The 19,458-nt window shown below is 31.3% G+C and overlaps 3 protein-coding genes across 9 annotated transcripts; 2 read left to right on the forward strand and 1 right to left on the reverse strand.

The window, feature by feature from the left end:
• The first annotated feature begins 517 nt into the window (after nt 1-517).
• On the forward strand, nt 518-11,621 carry LOC145758875 (protein disulfide-isomerase 2-like). Of its 7 annotated transcripts, none has more exons than XM_082572552.1 (13): nt 518-768; nt 1,486-1,689; nt 2,176-2,309; nt 2,773-2,910; nt 3,223-3,333; nt 4,310-4,435; nt 4,620-4,820; nt 5,444-5,564; nt 7,218-7,396; nt 8,012-8,080; nt 8,854-8,889; nt 9,090-9,356; nt 9,767-10,156. In XM_082572552.1, exons 1-13 carry the CDS (start codon nt 630-632, stop codon nt 9,899-9,901), a joined length of 1,860 nt encoding a protein of 619 aa, XP_082428678.1. In that variant the 5' UTR covers nt 518-629; the 3' UTR covers nt 9,902-10,156. The 7 variants fall into 7 exon arrangements, with proteins under 7 accessions (XP_082428678.1, XP_082428680.1, XP_082428679.1 ...); XM_082572554.1 differs by lacking the exon at nt 1,486-1,689 and adding an exon at nt 1,241-1,438 and having other exon boundaries at nt 525-768; XM_082572553.1 differs by lacking the exon at nt 3,223-3,333 and adding an exon at nt 3,598-3,705 and having other exon boundaries at nt 525-768.
• Nucleotides 11,622-12,005: 384 nt separating this feature from the next.
• On the reverse strand, nt 12,006-16,516 carry LOC145759304 (lipid scramblase CLPTM1L-like). Its single transcript, XM_082573106.1, has 14 exons — nt 16,345-16,516; nt 15,839-15,942; nt 15,557-15,737; nt 15,027-15,151; nt 14,858-14,930; nt 14,550-14,667; nt 14,150-14,244; nt 13,961-14,055; nt 13,543-13,753; nt 13,243-13,325; nt 12,838-12,872; nt 12,663-12,763; nt 12,429-12,544; nt 12,006-12,141 (listed from the first exon to the last, which is right to left on the reverse strand). The coding sequence occupies exons 1-14, from the start codon at nt 16,513-16,515 to the stop codon at nt 12,060-12,062; spliced, it is 1,590 nt and encodes a 529-aa protein (XP_082429232.1). The 5' UTR covers nt 16,516; the 3' UTR covers nt 12,006-12,059.
• Nucleotides 16,517-16,966: 450 nt separating this feature from the next.
• On the forward strand, nt 16,967-19,299 carry LOC145759303 (conserved oligomeric Golgi complex subunit 8-like). Its single transcript, XM_082573105.1, has one exon. It carries the CDS (start codon nt 17,011-17,013, stop codon nt 18,874-18,876), a length of 1,866 nt encoding a protein of 621 aa, XP_082429231.1. The 5' UTR covers nt 16,967-17,010; the 3' UTR covers nt 18,877-19,299.
• Nucleotides 19,300-19,458: the final 159 nt, after the last annotated feature.

Raw genomic sequence — 19,458 nt, forward strand, 5'->3', positions numbered from 1 at the left:
TAATTGATTTGTTTTTGGTGTGGTTTTCTCCAAAGGTAATATAATTAGGCATAAGCGTTGTAATAACACTTCAGACTAAAAAATTACCTGTGTATTTACGCAAATTAAATTATTATGTAGTCAAAAAGGCCACGTGGATTAAGATAATTACATTAATACTAATTATAAATACGTGATGTGGCCTTTAAAAAGAGTTACATCATGTTAGCGGGAAGTTATGACATTTTAGAAAAATATGAGAGTAAAAATCGTGTTTAAATAGGATTTATAGTAAAGTTTTGTTGAATTTAAAGCTATATTTAGTAAATAAAAGTCAACTTAAGACAAACATTTAAATCGCCACGGGCAAAGTCGCGTAATTCGTAATTAGAAATACGAGAACGGTATTGACATGACGCCGCAGTTCTAGAATCGACTCTGCACCAATTAGATAGTCACACGGATTGTGACGTAGACGCTTAGTCAGCGTTTTGAGGCGCCACGTCTGTTGTACATGCATGGTTAGCTAGCTCAAAATCGCTCGACTGATTTTCTATCTCTTTCAAAACCGATCGTTTTAGATTCAGACCGTTTTTTTTTAGTCGTATGGTTTATAGTTTTCATCAAGTAGTAACAAAATAACTTAAACAATGAACAGTTTACTTAAAATCGCCGTCTTAACTTTGTTTCTTGGGCTTAGTTACGCCGCAGAAGAGGATGTTATGGTCTTAACTGAATCTAACTTTGACCAATTTATTAAGGAAAATAAATTCGTACTTGTTGAATTTTGTAAGTACTTTTAGGTTTGATAATTTAAAGTCTTGACTTTTGAATAAATTTATAAATTGTAATTAATTGCTGACATTTTGTAGAAAATATTGTTTTATGTATTTTAAAATAAATTTTTTGGGCGGTATTTGGGTATATAGTTAAGTAGAATTTTTAGTTATTTATATTTTTTTGGTTATGGGCATTTAACAAAATAAATTTGTTTAACTTATATTCTAATATAAAAAACCGGCAGTGTGGTGTAGTGAGGTACTGGGTTCGATCCCCAATGTTCTTATTCTGTAACACCTTTCGGTAAAGCACTATATACGGTAGACTCCGAAACTGCCAAAGGCAACTCAAGACTGGGTTGGGGTATCAAACATTACTCAATGTTTAGGTCGTGAAGTCGACCTTTCCACATTGAGGATAAATTAATATATAAAAAAGTAAAATAGTAGTGGTGGTAGTTTATAGTTTGGTTACATTTAAGATGCTCCATGGTGCGGACATTGCAAGGCTCTTGCTCCCGAATATGCATCTGCCGCTGGAACACTTAAAGAAGAAGAAATCGAAGCTAGACTTGCAAAGGTCGATGCTACTGTCGAATCTGCCTTGGGAACCAAATTTGAAGTCAAAGGCTACCCAACTCTTAAATTCTTCAAGAACGGCACTCCATTAGACTACCAAGGTAATCCCTGTTTTCTTTGGATGATAATTTTTTTGTTTAATTTTCAGACGCGCCATGGTGCGTACACTGTGTTGAGTTAGAAGAGCAATGGGAAATCGCGGCAAAAACTTTAAAAGACTCGCGACCTGACATTAGGTTAGCTAAAATTGACGGTTCTAAGTACCCTAAGTTAACCGAAAGAATGCAAATTTCTGGCTACCCAGGCATTATTTTTGCAAAGAATGGCGGGGAAAAAACTATCCATTACACTGGCAAGATATAATAGTGCCTTGTTTAGAAATTGCATGGATAATATAGATTTGGTTAAGGCCCCAAAAATGTGTGTACAACTATATATGGCTTAATGGTTGATTATTTATAGGTTTTTAATAAATTATAAAGTTTGAGATATTGGTTTTGGTTAAAAAATGGTGTTAGTTCGTAGTATAACATTGTTTGTATAGTCTGGTAAGAAAGTGAATTAATAATTTACTAAAATGTAAGGTATAAATGGTAAAGGGTTATTTATTAAAGTTTTAAAGTATGTATATATCAGTTTAATAATGATCTTAAAAATTGTATTCTGTAGTTCTTAAATTTATTTATTTTTCTTACAGTTTTCGTTTAATATCTCATTATTTTTACGGTTTTAAAAATTTTTTGAAGAAAATATTTTTTTTTTTTGGAGAAAATTTTTTTTTTTTACGGTTTTAAAAATTTTTTGGAGAAGTTTTTAATTAAATTTTATAAATTATTAGGAGGTCGACAGGCTGCTGATATTGTAAACTGGTTGAAGAAGAAAACTGGACCACCACTGACTCCTCTCACATCTGAAGAAGAAGTCACCAAATTTAAGGAAAATAACGAAGTCGTGGTTATTGCTCATTTTGCTGTAAGTAAAATCAATTTTTTATTTAATTTTGACAAACGTGGTGTTATGAATTGAACACTTTATAACGCCTTGGGTTCAATCCCCACTGTTTAAAGTCTAAGAACCGCAAAGTATGGTGCTATAAACGATATGAACTCCTGCTGAGCCAGCACTTAATCAGCAGCATAATTATCGGGCAATTATAATCTATAATATCTCAAACTGCCACAGGCAACTCGAGACTGGGTCAGGGTAACAAATGTAGCCCAATATTTGGCCATAATTCTGCCTTCCCAATTTAAGGATTATATATATAGTGCTAAATGTAAATTTAACACATTAGGCAATTAATTCTTATATTCATTACCGATTTTCCACTCCCAAAAAAGGAAAATTAATAAATTTCCTTTTCGGTTTCATTCATTTCCTAGTTATATTCATTTCAATAATTTATCGTCGTAACACGAGACTTCCTTTCTGCTAGGATGCCGAATCAGATAATGCGCAAACCTACACCAAAGTTGCCGACAGTATTGATGACGTGCCATTCGGTCTTGTCACCGACGCTGACGTGGCAAAATTCGCTGATGTAGCCGCTGATCAAGTCGTCGTTTTCAAACAAGTGAGTTTTAGATATTTTATTTTTTTGTAATTTTTTTTTATTATATTGAAATTTGCGTAAGGGTCTTACATGGAAGCATAAGAGAAAAACAGTCGTTTTTAGGGGGTAAAAAATGGGTTTAATTCTTAACCCCCTTTTATTTAAAAATTAGAGTAACTATTAATTTACAATATTTCGTATGAATAAGTAACCTCTTTAAAATTGGTCACATATAGTTACAACCCCTATTCGTTAAGTGCCCTATGCTTCTACATAAGGTCCCAGTAATTTTATATTATGTGTTACTCAATATTGTAATTTAATGCTTATAAGACTAAGCCAGAAATCGTAGAAAAGATTGCAAGTACGGACATTAAACAAGAAAAATTAAAAGCCTGGTTATGTCGCGAAACTGCCGATCTTGTTCAAGAAATGACAGAAGAGGTTTTAAAAGAAAATGGGAACTGGTTTAGATAGCCTAGAGAATGTTATAGATGGAATTGTTTGATTTTGGGATAGGCGTAAATAAAAATATTCTGAAAAAATGACAAAAATTACTTTTAAAACTTGAAAAAAAATTGGATTTTTTGTTCTCAAAATTTTGGTTAGAAAACTTGTCATTTTTTCAGTTTATAATAACCTAAACTAACTACTGGTAAAGGGATTGCATGTATATAGCTCTGTAGTTAATTTTTTACCTTAAATTAGTTTGATGAAGGACGTGCTGACTTTGACGGAGAAGTTTCTGATGAAGAAGCATTGTCAGCTTTTGTTAAAGGTAACCAATTGAGATTGGTAACTGAATTCACGCCGGAGGTAATTTAAAAATGTATTTTTTTGTATTTATTTATATTTAATGCGAGAAGGTCGACTTCACCGCCTAAATATAGAGTAACATTTGTTACTTTGACCCAGTCTTAAGTTGACTTTGATGGTTCGGGATATTTTAGATTAAAATTGCCCGATAATTGAACTGCTGATTAAGCGCTGGCTCAGCAGGAGTTTATACCTTTTGTATTGCTTTAATTAAGGACACTTTAGCATGAAAGCAGTGGGAATCGAACCCAAGACCTTTCATAGTGAACCCAAATGTTCTTACAATTAAACTATGCTATTTTTCATTAATATAACTGTAGTTAACTGCATGCAAATATAATATAGTTGGATTTTTATTATTAACTTGGTTGTGGTATACTAGGGTATTAGGTTTTTTATATATAAAGGTTAATTTTTTTAATAAATCCACAATAATAATAATAGTATTTAAATAAAAATTTTTTAAATTTAAATAATATTAAACCCCTTTTTAATATTAACTTTTTGAATTTATATTAAATCCATTTTTTTGCCAAAAATTTTTTTAATTTTAAAATCTTGATATTATCTTGCTTTCTCAATTTTTGCTCTTTAAATCTACCAGACTGCTCCCAAGATCTTTGGAGGAGAAGTGGAGGTCCACAATCTTCTTTTTATTGCAAAATCGAGCCCACAATTTGATGAACTTTTGGCCGCTTTTACTGAATCTGCTAAAGTATTCAAAGGAAAGGTAGGACTTTAAATTTAAAAATAATTTAATTTATTTTTTGTTTTATTATTTTTACAATTTTTGCCAATTTTATTTTTTTAATTTTTTTCCTATTTTTTTAAATTAGAATTTTTAATATTTTTGTCTTTTTTACTATTTCAAATTTTTATTGCATTTTTTTTTCAAAATTTTTTCTCCTCCTTAGGTCCTCTTCATCTTTATTGATTCTGACGAAGAAGACAACAAGAGAGTCATGGAGTTCTTCGGACTTACAGAAGAAGATGTCCCCGACTACAGGATCATCAAGATGGCCGACAACATGGCCAAATTTAAACCAGACACCAAGGAACTTACAACCGAAGCTATCACTGAATTCACCAACAGCGTTGTAGAAGGAAAAACTAAGGTAAACATTTTTTTTGTATATCTTTATCCTCGATGTGGGAAAGTCGAATGTGCGACTTAAACATAGAGTAACATCAGTTACTCCGAACCAGTCTCGAGTTTCCTGTGGCAGTTTAAGATATTATAAAGACTATAATTGCCCGGTAATTATGCTGCTGATTAAGTGCTGGCTCAGCAGAAGTTCATATGGTTTATAGCGCCTTACTCAAGGGCGCTACAGCATGAAGTCAGTGGGGATTGAACCCACGGTTATTATTGATTATTATTGCTTGATAATTGATCTACTGATTGGTTTTTGGCTTAGCAGGAGTTTCTACCATTTAAAGTACCCTACTCAAGGGTGCTACAAAATTAAAAAGTCAGATTGTTTGAGTAGTTAAAACACTTGGATTTACTACATAATGTCTGGGGTTTGATCCCAACTGCTTTAATGCTGTAGCACTCTTAAATAAGGCAATATAAACAGTATAAACTTTTGCCAAGCCACCAAAATAAGCTAGTGACTGGGTCAGGGTAACAAATGTTACTCTATGTTTAGTTCGTAAAGAAGTTGGCCTTTCCACATCGAGGATAAAAAAAATAAAAAAGTTGTTTAATGAATTTTATTTTTTTAACTTTTCACAGAGACATTTAATGAGTGCTGCTTTACCAGAAGATTGGAACAGCAAACCAGTTCACACTTTGGTTGGATCCAACTTTAAAGAAGTTGCCTACAACAAGGACAAAAAAGTTTTCGTTGAATTTTGTAAGTTTTAGCAGTCATTTTATTCAAACTAATTTTGTCAGTTGGTTAATTTTGTACTTTTTACAAAGTTACGGTGCTGGCATCGTGGTGTAGGGGTTCGAACACTTGGCTTGACTACAAAAGGCTCTGGGTTCGACTCCCACTGCTTTTATGCAGTAGCACTTTTGAGTAATGTCCTATATACAGTATAAACTCCTGCTGAGCCAACACTTAATCAGCAGTATAATTCCAGGCAATTATAATTGATAATATCCCAAACTGCAAAAGTCAACTTGAGACTGGGTCAGGGTAACAAATGTTACTTTATGTTCAGGCTGTTTAATCAGTCTTCCCACATCGAGGATAAAAAATTGAACAAAAAAAGCCACTTTTTTTTTTTGTATTTTACATGCTGGTATGTATTTAACAGATGCACCGTGGTGCCTACATAGTCAAAAATTAACGCCAGTTATAGAGAAATTGGCGAAAGTTTATCGCGCAAATCCTGGCGTAGTAATTGCAAAAGTTGACGGCACTAAAAATGACATTGAAGGAATTAAAATGTTGGCTTTTCCAACTTTACTTCTTTTTCCTGGTGGAAAAAATTTAAGAGTAAGACGGATTAGTTTAGAAAAATCGATTTTTATGCGCTAGCATATAAATAAAGTTTGGGTTCATTTTAAATGGGAAAAATAACTTAGTTTGTTTTATCTTTTATTTAAAAGATATTTCTGATTTAGAATTACTTATAATCATTAATAAAAGATTAAACTGGCTCATTTTTAGTATTATAAACTTTAATAATTAGTGAGAAAATTAGTGGTTCTGCATTAAAACTAAAAATTATAATTTAAAAATTTTTTTTCGTTTAATATTTTGTTCTAATTTTAAAAAAATCACATTTTTAAAATGATTTGGTTAGGGTATATCCTGCCCCGCGGTTGAAATTTTAATTGTTTCAACATGGTTGCAACTCTCAACTAATATTTGCCAGCGATATTTCACCTAAGCACCACAAATGGCAGTTTTTTTTATTTTGTAGATCTATAAGTGGAAATTTTTATATTCTCCACTGAGCTTTAATTTATAAAAATAAATATACCCTTAACCAGGGAACGAAATGACGGGTCGCTATTCGCTAAAAGCGAATCGTTTTTTAAAATTAGCGAATCGTTTTTTACAAATATATTAGAAATAGCGAATCAACCAAAAAAGGTTCAGGCGGTGATAAAACTCTCGTGTATATTTTTACGATCTATTTTACACCAGTTTCACACTAATTTAATTACATCATCATAATCCTGCGTAAATGTAGGTTACCATAGGGCATTTAATATCAATAACTTTCCATGTTTTGGCAATGCGTAAATTTTGCTCCCGAGATCGTTCAGTTGTTGCGCAATTTTTTAAATGCATAACACAGCCTTAAAAGAATTAAAAATGTCTCATTTTTCGTGCAAAATATTCTTAACGATTGTTTAACAATACGTTACATTTTTAAAATGCCACGCAATGCGTCAAGTGTTACAAAAAAACGAAGAATATGACTTGAACCTAATAATTGCTCTAAAAATGCGACCTCATTTTTAGCGAATCGTTTTTTAAACGCTAATTCGTACCCTGTTAACTATAACTACTTGACTATTGATTTAAAATGAAAAACTTCTAATAAAGATGCACCATGGTGTGGCCACTGCAAATCTTTAAAACCCATTTGGGACAGTTTGGGTGAGGCGTACAAGGACGACGATGATGTTGTTATCGCTGTCATGGATTCCACCGCTAACGAAGTCGCTGAGTTTGAAATCAGTGGGTTCCCTACTATTAAGTACTTTCCATCTGGAAGTGACGAGGTAAAAAAACTAAACTTTTTGGGTCGATTTAAACTTTCTTAAAATATTTTTTTAAATATCAGCAGCATGGTGTTGCCTTACTACATGAGGTTCTAGGTTTAATTCTCACTACAATTCTAATCTATAACTGTCAAAGTTAACTTAAGACTGGGTCAGGGTAAAAATATGTTATTCTACCTTAAGGTGGAATTAAACCTAAGACCTTATTGGAAAGATACCTAAAGCCTTTTCTATACACCATGCTACTGGTTTAATTAAATAATTATTAATTGGCGTTTTTTTCTGTTTTTTTTTTACATATTTAAGTTTTAATGCAGTTTTATTAGTGTTTATACTACATAGGACACATTTTTTATAAAAATGTTGTCAAAAAATGCATAGAAAAATAGGCTTTTTTAACAAACCTAATGCTTTATAATATCTTGTATTTTACTGTATTTATAAAAATATATTTTTGTATCAAGCAGACATTAATCAATATTTCTAAATATAATTTCTACAAGTATTATTTTGTTTAATATTTAGTTAACTTTGAAGTGTTTTTTTACAAATTTAAAATTTTTGAAAAATTTTTCCGAAAAAAAAATTAATTTTTTGAAAATTTTTTATTTTAAGGTGGTTGACTACGACGGGGATCGAACCCTAGAAGCCATGAAGGTGTTTGTTGACTCAAACGGAGAGAAAGTAAGTGGTGGAGATGGTGAGGAAGAAGTAGATGAGGTAACGGGACTAATATTTAGTTTAGTTTATTAACATTTAATTTAAATATTATCCGCAAATGCTAAAAGTCCGCAAATCTATAATATCCACAATTTTTATCCACGAAATCCGCAAATGATAACTATCCACAAAATTTTAAAGTTCAAATTTGTTTAGAACCGCATTTTTTGTATCCACATATTTTTGTAATCCATAACTTTTCACTATCCACAAGTTTTTTAAAATCCACAAAAAAATAATATCCGCAAATGTATAATAGCCTTAATGTACACTACTTGGATTTCAACATGAATATTTTAATATCCACATGTTTAATTAATCCGGTCATTTTAATATCCACAAATAAATTTAATTTTTTGTTAATTATTCTCGCTGCTGCTTTTACATATAACTAAGTTAAACTTTAAACAATTAATACAAAATGCCACATGCTATCCACAAATATGGGAAGACTGGGGAAAAAAGTTCTCTAAAAGAGTGGTATGTGAAAAAAAGTAGTTAAATATATAGGTAGATGATAATACGAGGTGGTGGTAATGTTTTAAAGGTTTTGGGTTTGGTTTATTCTTTTTGTATATCAACCTAGTTGTTGGATTTTTGTTTTGGAAGACTATGGTAGTTGTATGACATTGTTAGTTATTGTTTGTCTTTTAGTTGTTGTTTAACTTGGTTAGAAGTTGATTTGGTTCTTAGAATCTTAGCTGATTGTTAATTTGATTTTGTGTTAAAATTTTTAGGGCAATGTAGCTTCATCTCCTCTACCACCCAAAGAGGTATTTCATTTTTTTAAAGAAAAAATTATGGTTTTAGTTCTTGTTAACTATTTATTTTTTTTCTTGATTTAATTTTGATTTTTTAAGTTGCAAATTAAAAATTGGTTAATAATGGTTTCAAAATTTGGTATTTTTAGCTGTGTTTTAAATTAAACTGGTGCCAAATTTGGTAAATTATTGGTTAAAATATTTTGAACCAGACAGCCCCCCCTGTAGACCATAACAGTAACCAACCTCCTCCCACCCAACATGAACCAGAACAGGTAAAACCCCAGGTGGAAAATCCCCAGGTTCAAAAGCCCCAGGTGGAAAAGTCTCAAGAGGGTAAGCCCCAGGTGGAAAAGCCCCAGGTGGAGAAGCCCCAAGAGGGAAAGCCCCAAGAGCCTGTTAATGAAAACATGAAAATGCCCGATTTGTCAATGGACGATATCATGTCCCTAAGTAGTTTGGATTTCGACAAACTGAAAGTAAGAAAGAGAATTAGAAAAAAGATAAAAAAATTAGAGGATTGTGTAGACAGTATTAGAGTGCATGCAAAGAAAATAGATTGAAGGTTTTTTGGGTGCCAGTCTGCACTTTTTAGAGTTTTTAAAGTTGGTTTTGGGGTAAATTGGTGTTTTATTGGTTGTGGAATTGTATATTAAGTAGTAAAAATGTGGTTGTTGAATAGATTGTAAAAGATCGGAATTAGGTAGTGTGTTATAATAAATCTAGTTTTTAAAATAACACAACTTTCAAAGTATAATGGTGGTGTTTTTGTTAAGGTTTTTGCAGTAGTTAGACTTAAGAAAGCATGACTATTAAAAAGTAGTTTTGTTATGAAAAGGTTTGAGAAAAATTTTTGTGTTTTGAGAATATAATTATCTAAACATTGTAGGCTAAAATGGAGGCAGATATGGCACATCTTAGGCCTAAAGAAACTCCAGAAGAAATGTTTAAAAAAACAGCAGAAGAAGTCAAAACTAGGCAAATGGCAGAAGGAATAAAACCAGAAAAAAAAGACGAATTGTAAATTTTTCGGTTGTCGAAAAAAAAAATTTTTTTGAACATCTAAACACAAAAAAATTTGATCAACAAGACATTGTCGCCCTATTGCATAGTTTTTTAAAGAAAAGTTGTCTTTGTTTAGTTAAAATTGTTGTTTTGAAATTTCTGTAGAATCCTTGCTTTTAATATATATAATTGGTTTTGAGTATGTATTGTTGCACATAGAAAATAAATAAATTATGGGTTAAAAATTGATAAAAAAATAAAGAATAATCCAATAGATTGGTAATCTTATGTACAAGATTATTATATATAGTAACAATTTTATTAAAATTGGTATAGAATAATGTTAAGTAATAATTATATAATTCTGCACAATTATTATATTATGATATACCATACAACCATTTTCACACACTATCTTTTATTTAACAACTACCTTAAGATAAGAAAAAAGCTTTAAATAAAGTACAAGTTAAGTACACTTAAATACTAGGTAAAACCCAATGTTTATTATATATTACCTTGACCCAGTCTCAAAATGTCAAAAGTGTTTTTAGCCCTTCATTCAAGGGTACTACGATATAGTAGCGGTAAAATAAATGCAATTTTTCATGTAGTAAGGCTCAAAGTCTTTAATTACCCAATATTACTCAAAATTTTACCGAAATAACATATTCCTGCAAAACAAGATTTTGAATACAACATTTTATTAAAATTTTCCTAAGGAGGGTTGGGGTAATGCAGGGTTAATTGGGTAAAAAGGGGTACTTAACCGAAGAAGAGTTGGGGTAAAATAAGGTCATTCTCAAAAAAGGGGCGGGGTTAAAAATGGGGTCATTTTCCAGAGAAGGGTTGGGGTAAAAAATGGGGTCATTTCCCAGGGAAGAATCGGGGTAAAAAATAGGGTCATTTCCCAGTGAAGGGTCGGGGTAAAATGGGGTTATTTTTTAGGAAAGAGTTGGAGTAAAGTGGGGTCAGTGTAAGGCAGCATTAATTGGGGTAAAAGGGGGTGAATGTGTCACAATAAATGGGTTTTCAAAAAATGGGTTTCAGCAAAATGCCAGTAATCTCTTAAATACACCCTAACCCTAAATCTTAAAATTGCTCATTTAGGATGATATTGGTGAAGAGATGGATGACGAGCTTCCAGAAGAGGAGGAACAAGATGAAGGGCACACTGAGTTATAAGCCCTCCTCAACAACAAATCAACCTTTCACCATAATAACCAAATTCACTTTTTAAAGGAAAAAATATTTTTAAAAATATACGGTGTTGGTTATTATTATAATTAGGGAAATTTTTAAATGCAAATCTTGTATTTATTTCTTTGTGTAAGTGACCAGCAAAAAAAATGTTTTTAAAATCCTTTTTTTTCTCAGTACATCATATTAAACCTTAACACTGGTACTTTTTTACTTTTGAAAAAATTTACTTAGCCAATGTTTTTGCTGACTTATCATATCTTAGTGTTAAGAACAGATTTTTTATATAAAGAAAAATATTTATATTCTTTTTTTTCTAGTTGCCATAGATATCGTTGTAAAATGAAATACGCTGCGTGTAAGTTTCATTTTAGGTTTTTTGTTCGCTGTTTTAGTGAAGCAGAAAATACTTGAATCTAACTTTACTTTTTTTTTTGCCCCTTCCACTCGTTTGCAGTTGTCTAATCGAAATGAAATAATGCGAATAATTTGTGAAAAAAGCGTTTTTGGGTGTTTAAATAAAACGATCATTTTGTGAATTGTAGTACTCCGTATTAGTTTATCCTCAATGTAAAAAGGCTGACTTTAAAGCCTATGGCCCAAATGTAGAGTAACATTTGTAACCCTGACCCAGTCTCAAGTTGAATTTTGCAAGTTTGTATATTATTGTTTATATTCTCCCGATAATTAAGCTGCTGATTACTTTTGGCTAGGCAAGAGTTTATAACGGTTACACCACTTTACTCAAAGGGTTCTACTACATAGAAGCAGTAAGGAACGAACCCAGTACCTCATGTAGTGAAGCCAACTATTCTTTGTTAACCCACACCTGTCTTAAATTGCTTGACAAGCACTTATTCACCTTTTTAAAACACTAAATAAAAATGTATTACATTTATTTATTTAAAACACTTTTATGAATAGTACGTTTACATAAATATTAATCTAATCTTTAAAGATTAATTTATATAACAAAATTAATCTTTTTTCTTGTGATCTTCGGCTTCTTCGTAACTAATCCCAAACTCATTTACTCTAGTTTTATCAACAGGATATAACCTTAGAAAACATAATTGTGTTAAACAACTTTATGGTCTTAACATAGACTCCGATTTCCTACCCCGACCTAGTCTCAAATTGACTTCGGCAATTCTGGGTATTTTTTATATATAATTGCCCGATAATTAATCTGCTGATTGGGTTTTGGCTTGGGAGAAGTCGATACCATTTATAGCCCTTTACTCAAGAGCTTTACAGCATAGAAACAAGCGTATTTATTTATAGTGTAAAAAAACCTGTAGTTATTTTTAAAGTGAAAACTTTATTTTAGTAATTAGTAAACCTACCATAGTTGATAGAGATAACAAAAAAACACTAGATCATCTCTAAAACAAGCAAGACGATGACTTGTCGGCATTTTTATAATAAATGCAAAAATGTCATCAATAAAGGTATTGAAAGCCTAAAAAAAACAAATATGTTTATTTAACAATCAGAGCATTATTGCAAAATTATCTTACAAAAAAGTGATACTCTATATTTAAGATAGTTTTTAATTTGTTAAATGTTTAATTGTTTACCTTATACATAAAAGCTCTCCATGGTAGATGAGCTACAGATTTTAGTTTGTAATTTATGAATAATTGAGGCAGCATAAAAAGAAATCCAAATGCATAAACAGCTAAACAAAATAAAGAATTAAAGGTTTTATGTTAAGGATAAATAAATACTTGAAAATTAAATAAAATAACTTACCATTAACTAAGCTGTGAATTATCCAAGAATACCAGCTAAAAGTAAAATTAATTAAGTTTTTTTTTTTTTGTATATATCTTTATCCTCGATGTGGGAAAGTCGAATGCGCGACTTAAACATAGAGTAACTAACATAAGTTACTCCGACCTAGTCTCGAGTTGCCTTTAGCAGTTTGGGATATTATAGATTATAATTGCCCGGTAATTATGCTGCTGATTAAGTGCTGACTCAGCAGTAGTTCATACCGTTTATAGCGCCTTACTCAAGGACGCTACAGCATGAGATCAATGGGAATTGAACCCACGACCTCGTGTGTGGTGTAGCAAGTTTTATTCTAAGTTTGGGTCACAAAATTGGCCTTCCCACAATAAGGATAAATAAATTTAAACAAATATTAAAGCATACCTTTTTTGAGGGACATAAAACAGAGAATAAACAGCAGCACATATACACAGAGGATATAGTAAGTAAGACAACTTTCTAATAGCCTGAAAATAAAGTAAGATTGACATTTTATTATACCCTTAATTAGTAGTATTGCCATACCATAGCACAGTCTAAAGTTGCTTTTTCTATTTTTACAAAATATAAAACTTTTTTAGTTTAACAAGGGTAAAAATTAATGCACTAATAAAATGGAAGCAGTGGGATTTAAACCTATGACTCCTTGTAGTAAAGCTAAAGGCATAAAAAACTGCTACTTACCTGATGATCAAAATCGTTCGTAGTTTTCTCATTATCAGTTTCATCGGACATTGAAAACTTAATTCTCCATCCTGACCTTTGAACCTTGACCTTAAGGGCCTTGGTGACCTTCCATATTTCAATAATAGAACCAATACCAGCTGGTATTAGAACCAATAAACTGGTCTTTTCATCATAGAGGTAAAGAAATATGATAATTGTACTTATGCACCTAAGATAAAACATAATTAAACATAAAATGTATTTTCTAACTAAATCACCATATTTTTTTTTAAAGCTTTATTTAAAGACACTACAGTATGTACGCATCGGGGATTGAACCCAAAACCTCATGTAGTAAACCCAAGTGTTCCAACCACTACAAAATGCTACCAATAAGTAAAAATAAAACCAAAAAATTGTCAAATCAAATACGAACCTGTACAATACAGTGTGGAAAGATAAGCCAGCCATTGTTTTTCGCTTTTTCCAATAAGAAATATCATTCTTAAATGCAAGGAAATCAAACAGGGCCTAAAAAATAAAAGTTTTTTTTTAAAAAGGCCAAATAAAAAAAGGCAATAATATTTAATAATAAGACTGGGTCAGATTAACTGATGAAACTTACATGAAACATTGAGACAAACATGGTTAAAGCTAAAAAGAACAAAGTTGTTTCAGTGAATATTCCTTTCACTTCATCTAAATCATTATCTGAAAAACCTGAAACAAAAAATGTCTTGCGTCTCAGTTTTTTTTTTTGTATTTATTTATCCTCGATGTAGAAAGACTAACATCATGATCTAAACATAGAGTAACATTTGTTACCCTGACCCAGTATCAAATTGACTATGTAGTTTGGAGTATTATTAATTATAATTGCCCAAAAATTAATCTGCTGATTGGTTTTTGGCTTTTCTATTGTTTATAGCGCTTCACTTAAAGGTGCTACAGCATGAAGGCAGTGGGAAACAAACCCAGAACCTTAAGCTGTGAAGCTAGTAATAAAAAAGGTTTTCTCAAACTACCAAATTTTTTCATAGTCTTCATGGACTCCATTAAAATTCTCCAAAGACGTAATTTTCCCAACATTATAGGCGAGTAAATGATTTGAAGCGGCATTTCTGTTGCATTTTTTGGGATAAACTAAAATATATAAAGGACCAAATAAGCACAATTCACTTTAAGGGCCTATAGTATGCAACTATTATAGCTAATGACAACCTCTTATCAGAGAAAGTTAGGGCAAGCAGGATAATATATTACGATAATAGTGGTATTATTATGGTACACTTTGCTTAAATTGTCCACTATGGGTGCTTAGAAAAAAATTTACCATTAAATCTCTTTTCATATGTGTCAACTCGTCAACAAAAAATATCGGTGAATACTCCATCTTATTATTTACCCTTAAAAATTAGAAAATCGTTAAAATATTGTTTACTAAGCCTTATAATTATTATTTTAAATTTTTAGAAATTATTCTTAATAAGTTTAACTATTACCTCATTAATTGTAATATCTCTTGAGGTATTTTGTTAATATCAAATACGATATAATCAGTCATGACGTTAATTATTATTTTCGGTCGCCAATGTGTAACAGGCAGTTTACTAACCTCTTCATTTTTCTGTAAAATTAAGATAATAAATTAACTATGAAATGTGCAATTACTTGCAGTTTGCCATAGTGGTTATAAATTTTGTTTTAGTCAAAGGGGCCAGGGCTCAATCCCCACTGCTTCCACATTCAAGCATTTTTGAGTAAAGTTTAGGTGCAAAAATTGTTTGAAAATTCCATAGTTTTTGAAAGTATTTATTATATTTATCTGCTGATTGAATTTTGTCTCAGCAAGAGTTTATACAGTTTACAGCGCCTTACTTAAGGGCACTACAGAACGGAGAAGTGGGAATCAAACCCAGTACCTCATGTAGTGTGTTTTTTCCACTGCACAACATCGCTAGTTTTTATTAAAACTAATAAATTATTCAGCATTTTACATTGAGGATAAATAAATTAATTTACTTTTTCTTACAGTTTTATTATCTTTTATTAATTTAAAGTAAGACACTGGCACAGAATATGAGGTAATCTCAGTTTTAACATGAATACTGTGTTCTCCAGCAAATGCTGATTCCCCGGATTTATATAAAAACAAATGTATTGAAGCGGTTCCATTGTTAAGGGTCTGAGTTGGTACTGTTATATTAACATTCCTAGAAAAAAAAAGTTTTTAGGTTTTTAATATTTTAAGACAGTTTTAATAAATTTTACTAAATTTTTATTTAAACAGATTTTATTTTTTTTGTTTAATTACTTTGTAAAATCTTCTGTGAAATTGATTTTTTTCCAGGTCAAAATCAAATTACTTTTTTCCTTATTAAATTTTTCTTTGTTGTTTGATTGTAGGTATACCTTCAACTAAAACAATAAAATACTTATCAGTAAAATCGTTAGAATAATTGGCTACATACCTTAAGTCCCTGGGTTTAATCCCCGCTGTTTTAATGCTGTAGCGCTTTGAGTAGTCCTGCTGAGCAAGCACTTAATTAGCAGTTTAATTATAGGGCAATTATAGTCTATAATATTTCAAACTGCCAAAGGAAACTTGAGACTGGGTCAGGGTAACTGATGATATCCCATATTTAGGTTGTGAAGTCGACCTTTCGACATTGAGGATAAATAAATATAAAAAATACTAATAAAATAATTTTTTAAATATTAAAAGGCTCAAGACTGAGTCAGGGCCACAAATGTTACTTTATGTTTAAACTGTTAATTGAGCTTCCCACATCGGGGATAAACAAATACGAAATTGCTCACATTCCATTTAGTTTTAGGACTTTCATGAATAGCTGATTTAATACAACGACTATTCGGATTCGAAGTTAAGCAAGGATCTGGGTTCCAAAGTTGATAAAACACCCAAATACTGTTTCCAAAAAAGCCAATAAACACCACAATAATAAAATTTGTGATAGAAAATAGCTTCATACTTAATTCTAAGTCAAAAAATGTAAACAAAAATACGTTAAATTCAAATTAAAAAATTGCATACGTAGATTGTGTTTACTTTGGGGAACACCCAAATTAAGAATAGCTACTCTAAAGCCCCAACTGGCGGTTGTTCAATTTTCTAAATTACGTCAGAATTTTTGTTGACCCAATGACGTGTAGGCTCCAATCTAACCGTGTATGTAAACTGATTGCGGGTCTAATTTTAGAATATATTTTTAAAAATAGAACAAAATTGGGTTATTTTAATGTTGTTTTGTTGTAATGTTCTAAAATTCGTCTAAAAAAATGAGTTATTTAGGTTTTTTAGCTGTTAGCAGCAGTTTTAATAATTTTTTTGATTTTGCTAATGATTTACACTTTGCTGCTTTATCTGTGTAATAATATATAGTCGCGTGGTGTCAGTCTTAATTAACTATATAGTATTTGTTGCTTTAAATTACAGATAAGGTTTTAGTTTAAGTTAAACACAAAATGGAAAATGAAGAAATATTAAACGTTGATATAGACGACGAAAGCGTATTGTCAAACATTTTTAAAGATAAATTTTCGGAAAATCAGAGATCAAACCCAGCATTTTCGCTCTATTTATCACGTTTATGTTCATATGGGATACAAAAATTGAACCAAGAGCCTAATTATTTGGCCGACCAGCGGGCCCAAATACTAGAACAAACTCAGGACCTTGCTTTTCATAATTACAAAACTTTTATTCGAACAACTGAATGTTCGAAGAATATTTTTCAAGATTTCGGGGTGGTTGAGGACCGACTTCAAGAAAGTCAGAAGAAAATAGGCTTACTCTCGGATCATGGAAAGAGTTTTATTAAAGAGGCAAATGACATTGCTGCTATTCGTCATGCTAACTCTTTGACTCTAACTCGGCACACAGAATTGTTAGAAATTCTTGAGATCCCGCAGCTTATGGATACTTGTGTTCGTAACCAATATTTTGAAGATGCACTTGAGCTAATGTTTTATGTGAAACGTCTCGAAAAAAAACCATATATTGCTGATATTTTTATTATGAGTGGAGTAATCAAGGATGTGCATCGTTCTGCTCAACTAATGCTCGAGCAATTGTTGGGTCAACTCCAAACTGCAATTCAACTGCCTGCTTGCTTACGTATTGTCGGATACCTAAGAAGAATGGAATGCTTTACGGAAATGGAATTACGATTAAAGTTTCTGCAAGCTCGCAATACATGGCTTGAAGGGATTTTAAACCAAATTCCATCTGGAGAAGGAGAGCATAACGCCTTCGAAAGATTAACTCAAACAATTGAAGTCAGCAGAGTACATGTCTTTGATATTATAACTCAATATCGAGCTATTTTTAGCGATGAATCGGTTAGTTTATACTCAGAAAAACAGAGCCTTACTCAAGATGTACCGTCTACTGCTTCGGTATTTCACTGCTGGCTCGTTTTTAGAATAAACTGCTTTATCGATGTTCTGAAGACCTGTCTGCCTTTTGTGCTAGGCAGTAGGTTAGACTCTGTCTTAGGTCAGTGCATGTATTTTGGTCAGTCTTTTAGTCGTGTCGGCGCAGACTTCCGATGCCTTTTAATTCCGATTTTTAAAAAAGTTGCACTTGACGGTTTCAAAAATCTCGTCGAGCAAGCATCATTTGAGTTCGACAACGATATGATGTCGTTCTCACTCATAGCGACTGCTATGTCGTACAACCAAATTACAACCAAACCAATTCCAGTTCAAGGCAACGAAACAGATCTACAACCTCCTATTACATTGCTTGATTTTACACCACTAGCTGCCTATGTAAACCGTGTCTTAGAAGCTTTAAACCAACTAAGAGTGTGCTGTCCTCTGTCAATGGCTATCGAATTACCACCCTTAATTATGGAGTCAGTTTTAAAAATAACTGAAACTATTCTTGCGTTTCATCGTGCCGAAGAACCTGCATTCAGTACATCGGAAAAAAAAGCATTTATTAAATTTTGTGCGGCGTTTATCGACGATGCACTACCCCATTTAAACTCGTGTCTAAGCCGTTTGCTACCATTAGATTCAATTTCTGATCAATTTGGGCACTTAAACAATATTTACACAAAGTATAAAGATGGTTATATTAATATTGAAGAGCCTGTCAACTTATTAATCCAGTTTCTGCCGCATAAACAGGTTCTAAATACAAAAGAAATAAAACAAGATTCAATTGAAACTTTGAATCCAACCCCCCCAATTGAATTAGATGATAGTAAGGCATTGCATTCTCAATCTATAGATGAGGAAAACTTAGAAACCGAGACAAAAGATGAAATAAAAGAGGAATTAAAAAATGAAGAAATAATTGTTACTGAAAAATCAGATGAATGAATTATTAAAAAAACTTTCCGCCACAAATTACAAAATGACATATTTTCAAAAACCATTTTTTTTTAAATAACATTTTACAGAAATTTAGGTTAAATTTTTTACCGAAAAAAGGGAGCATTTTGTAATGAAAAAATGGCATTTTAGGCATATAGTTTTTGTTAAAAAAATGTTAGCGTATTTTGCCTTTTTTGCGTGCTTATGTAACCGAAACTTAAGTTACTAAACATGTTAATACTCATGACTTTCTGATATGACTCAAAAAAAAATTTTTTGAGTACTAAAAACTGCTTATTTAGAAAAAATAACAAAGTTAACATACAGTTTTTTGTAAATATTCTAGATTTAGTATTTTATTATAAATTGTTTTAACTAGCTATTGTCATCAGTTTTAGCCTACTCATAATTTATATATGTATACATAGCATAAACATAACTATATTAGTTTTATATAAAAAATGTTAATAATTTAATTTGTAACATTTTTTAATTATGTAAAAATAGAACATTATAAGTTAGGTATGCTCTATTGTTATTTATTGCAATATTTGCTATTCAAAAATTGGTGAAGTATATTATAATATA

Source organism: Corella eumyota, chromosome 7 (assembly GCF_963082875.1).
Source record: "Corella eumyota chromosome 7, kaCorEumy4.1, whole genome shotgun sequence".
Lineage (NCBI taxonomy): Eukaryota > Metazoa > Chordata > Ascidiacea > Phlebobranchia > Corellidae > Corella > Corella eumyota.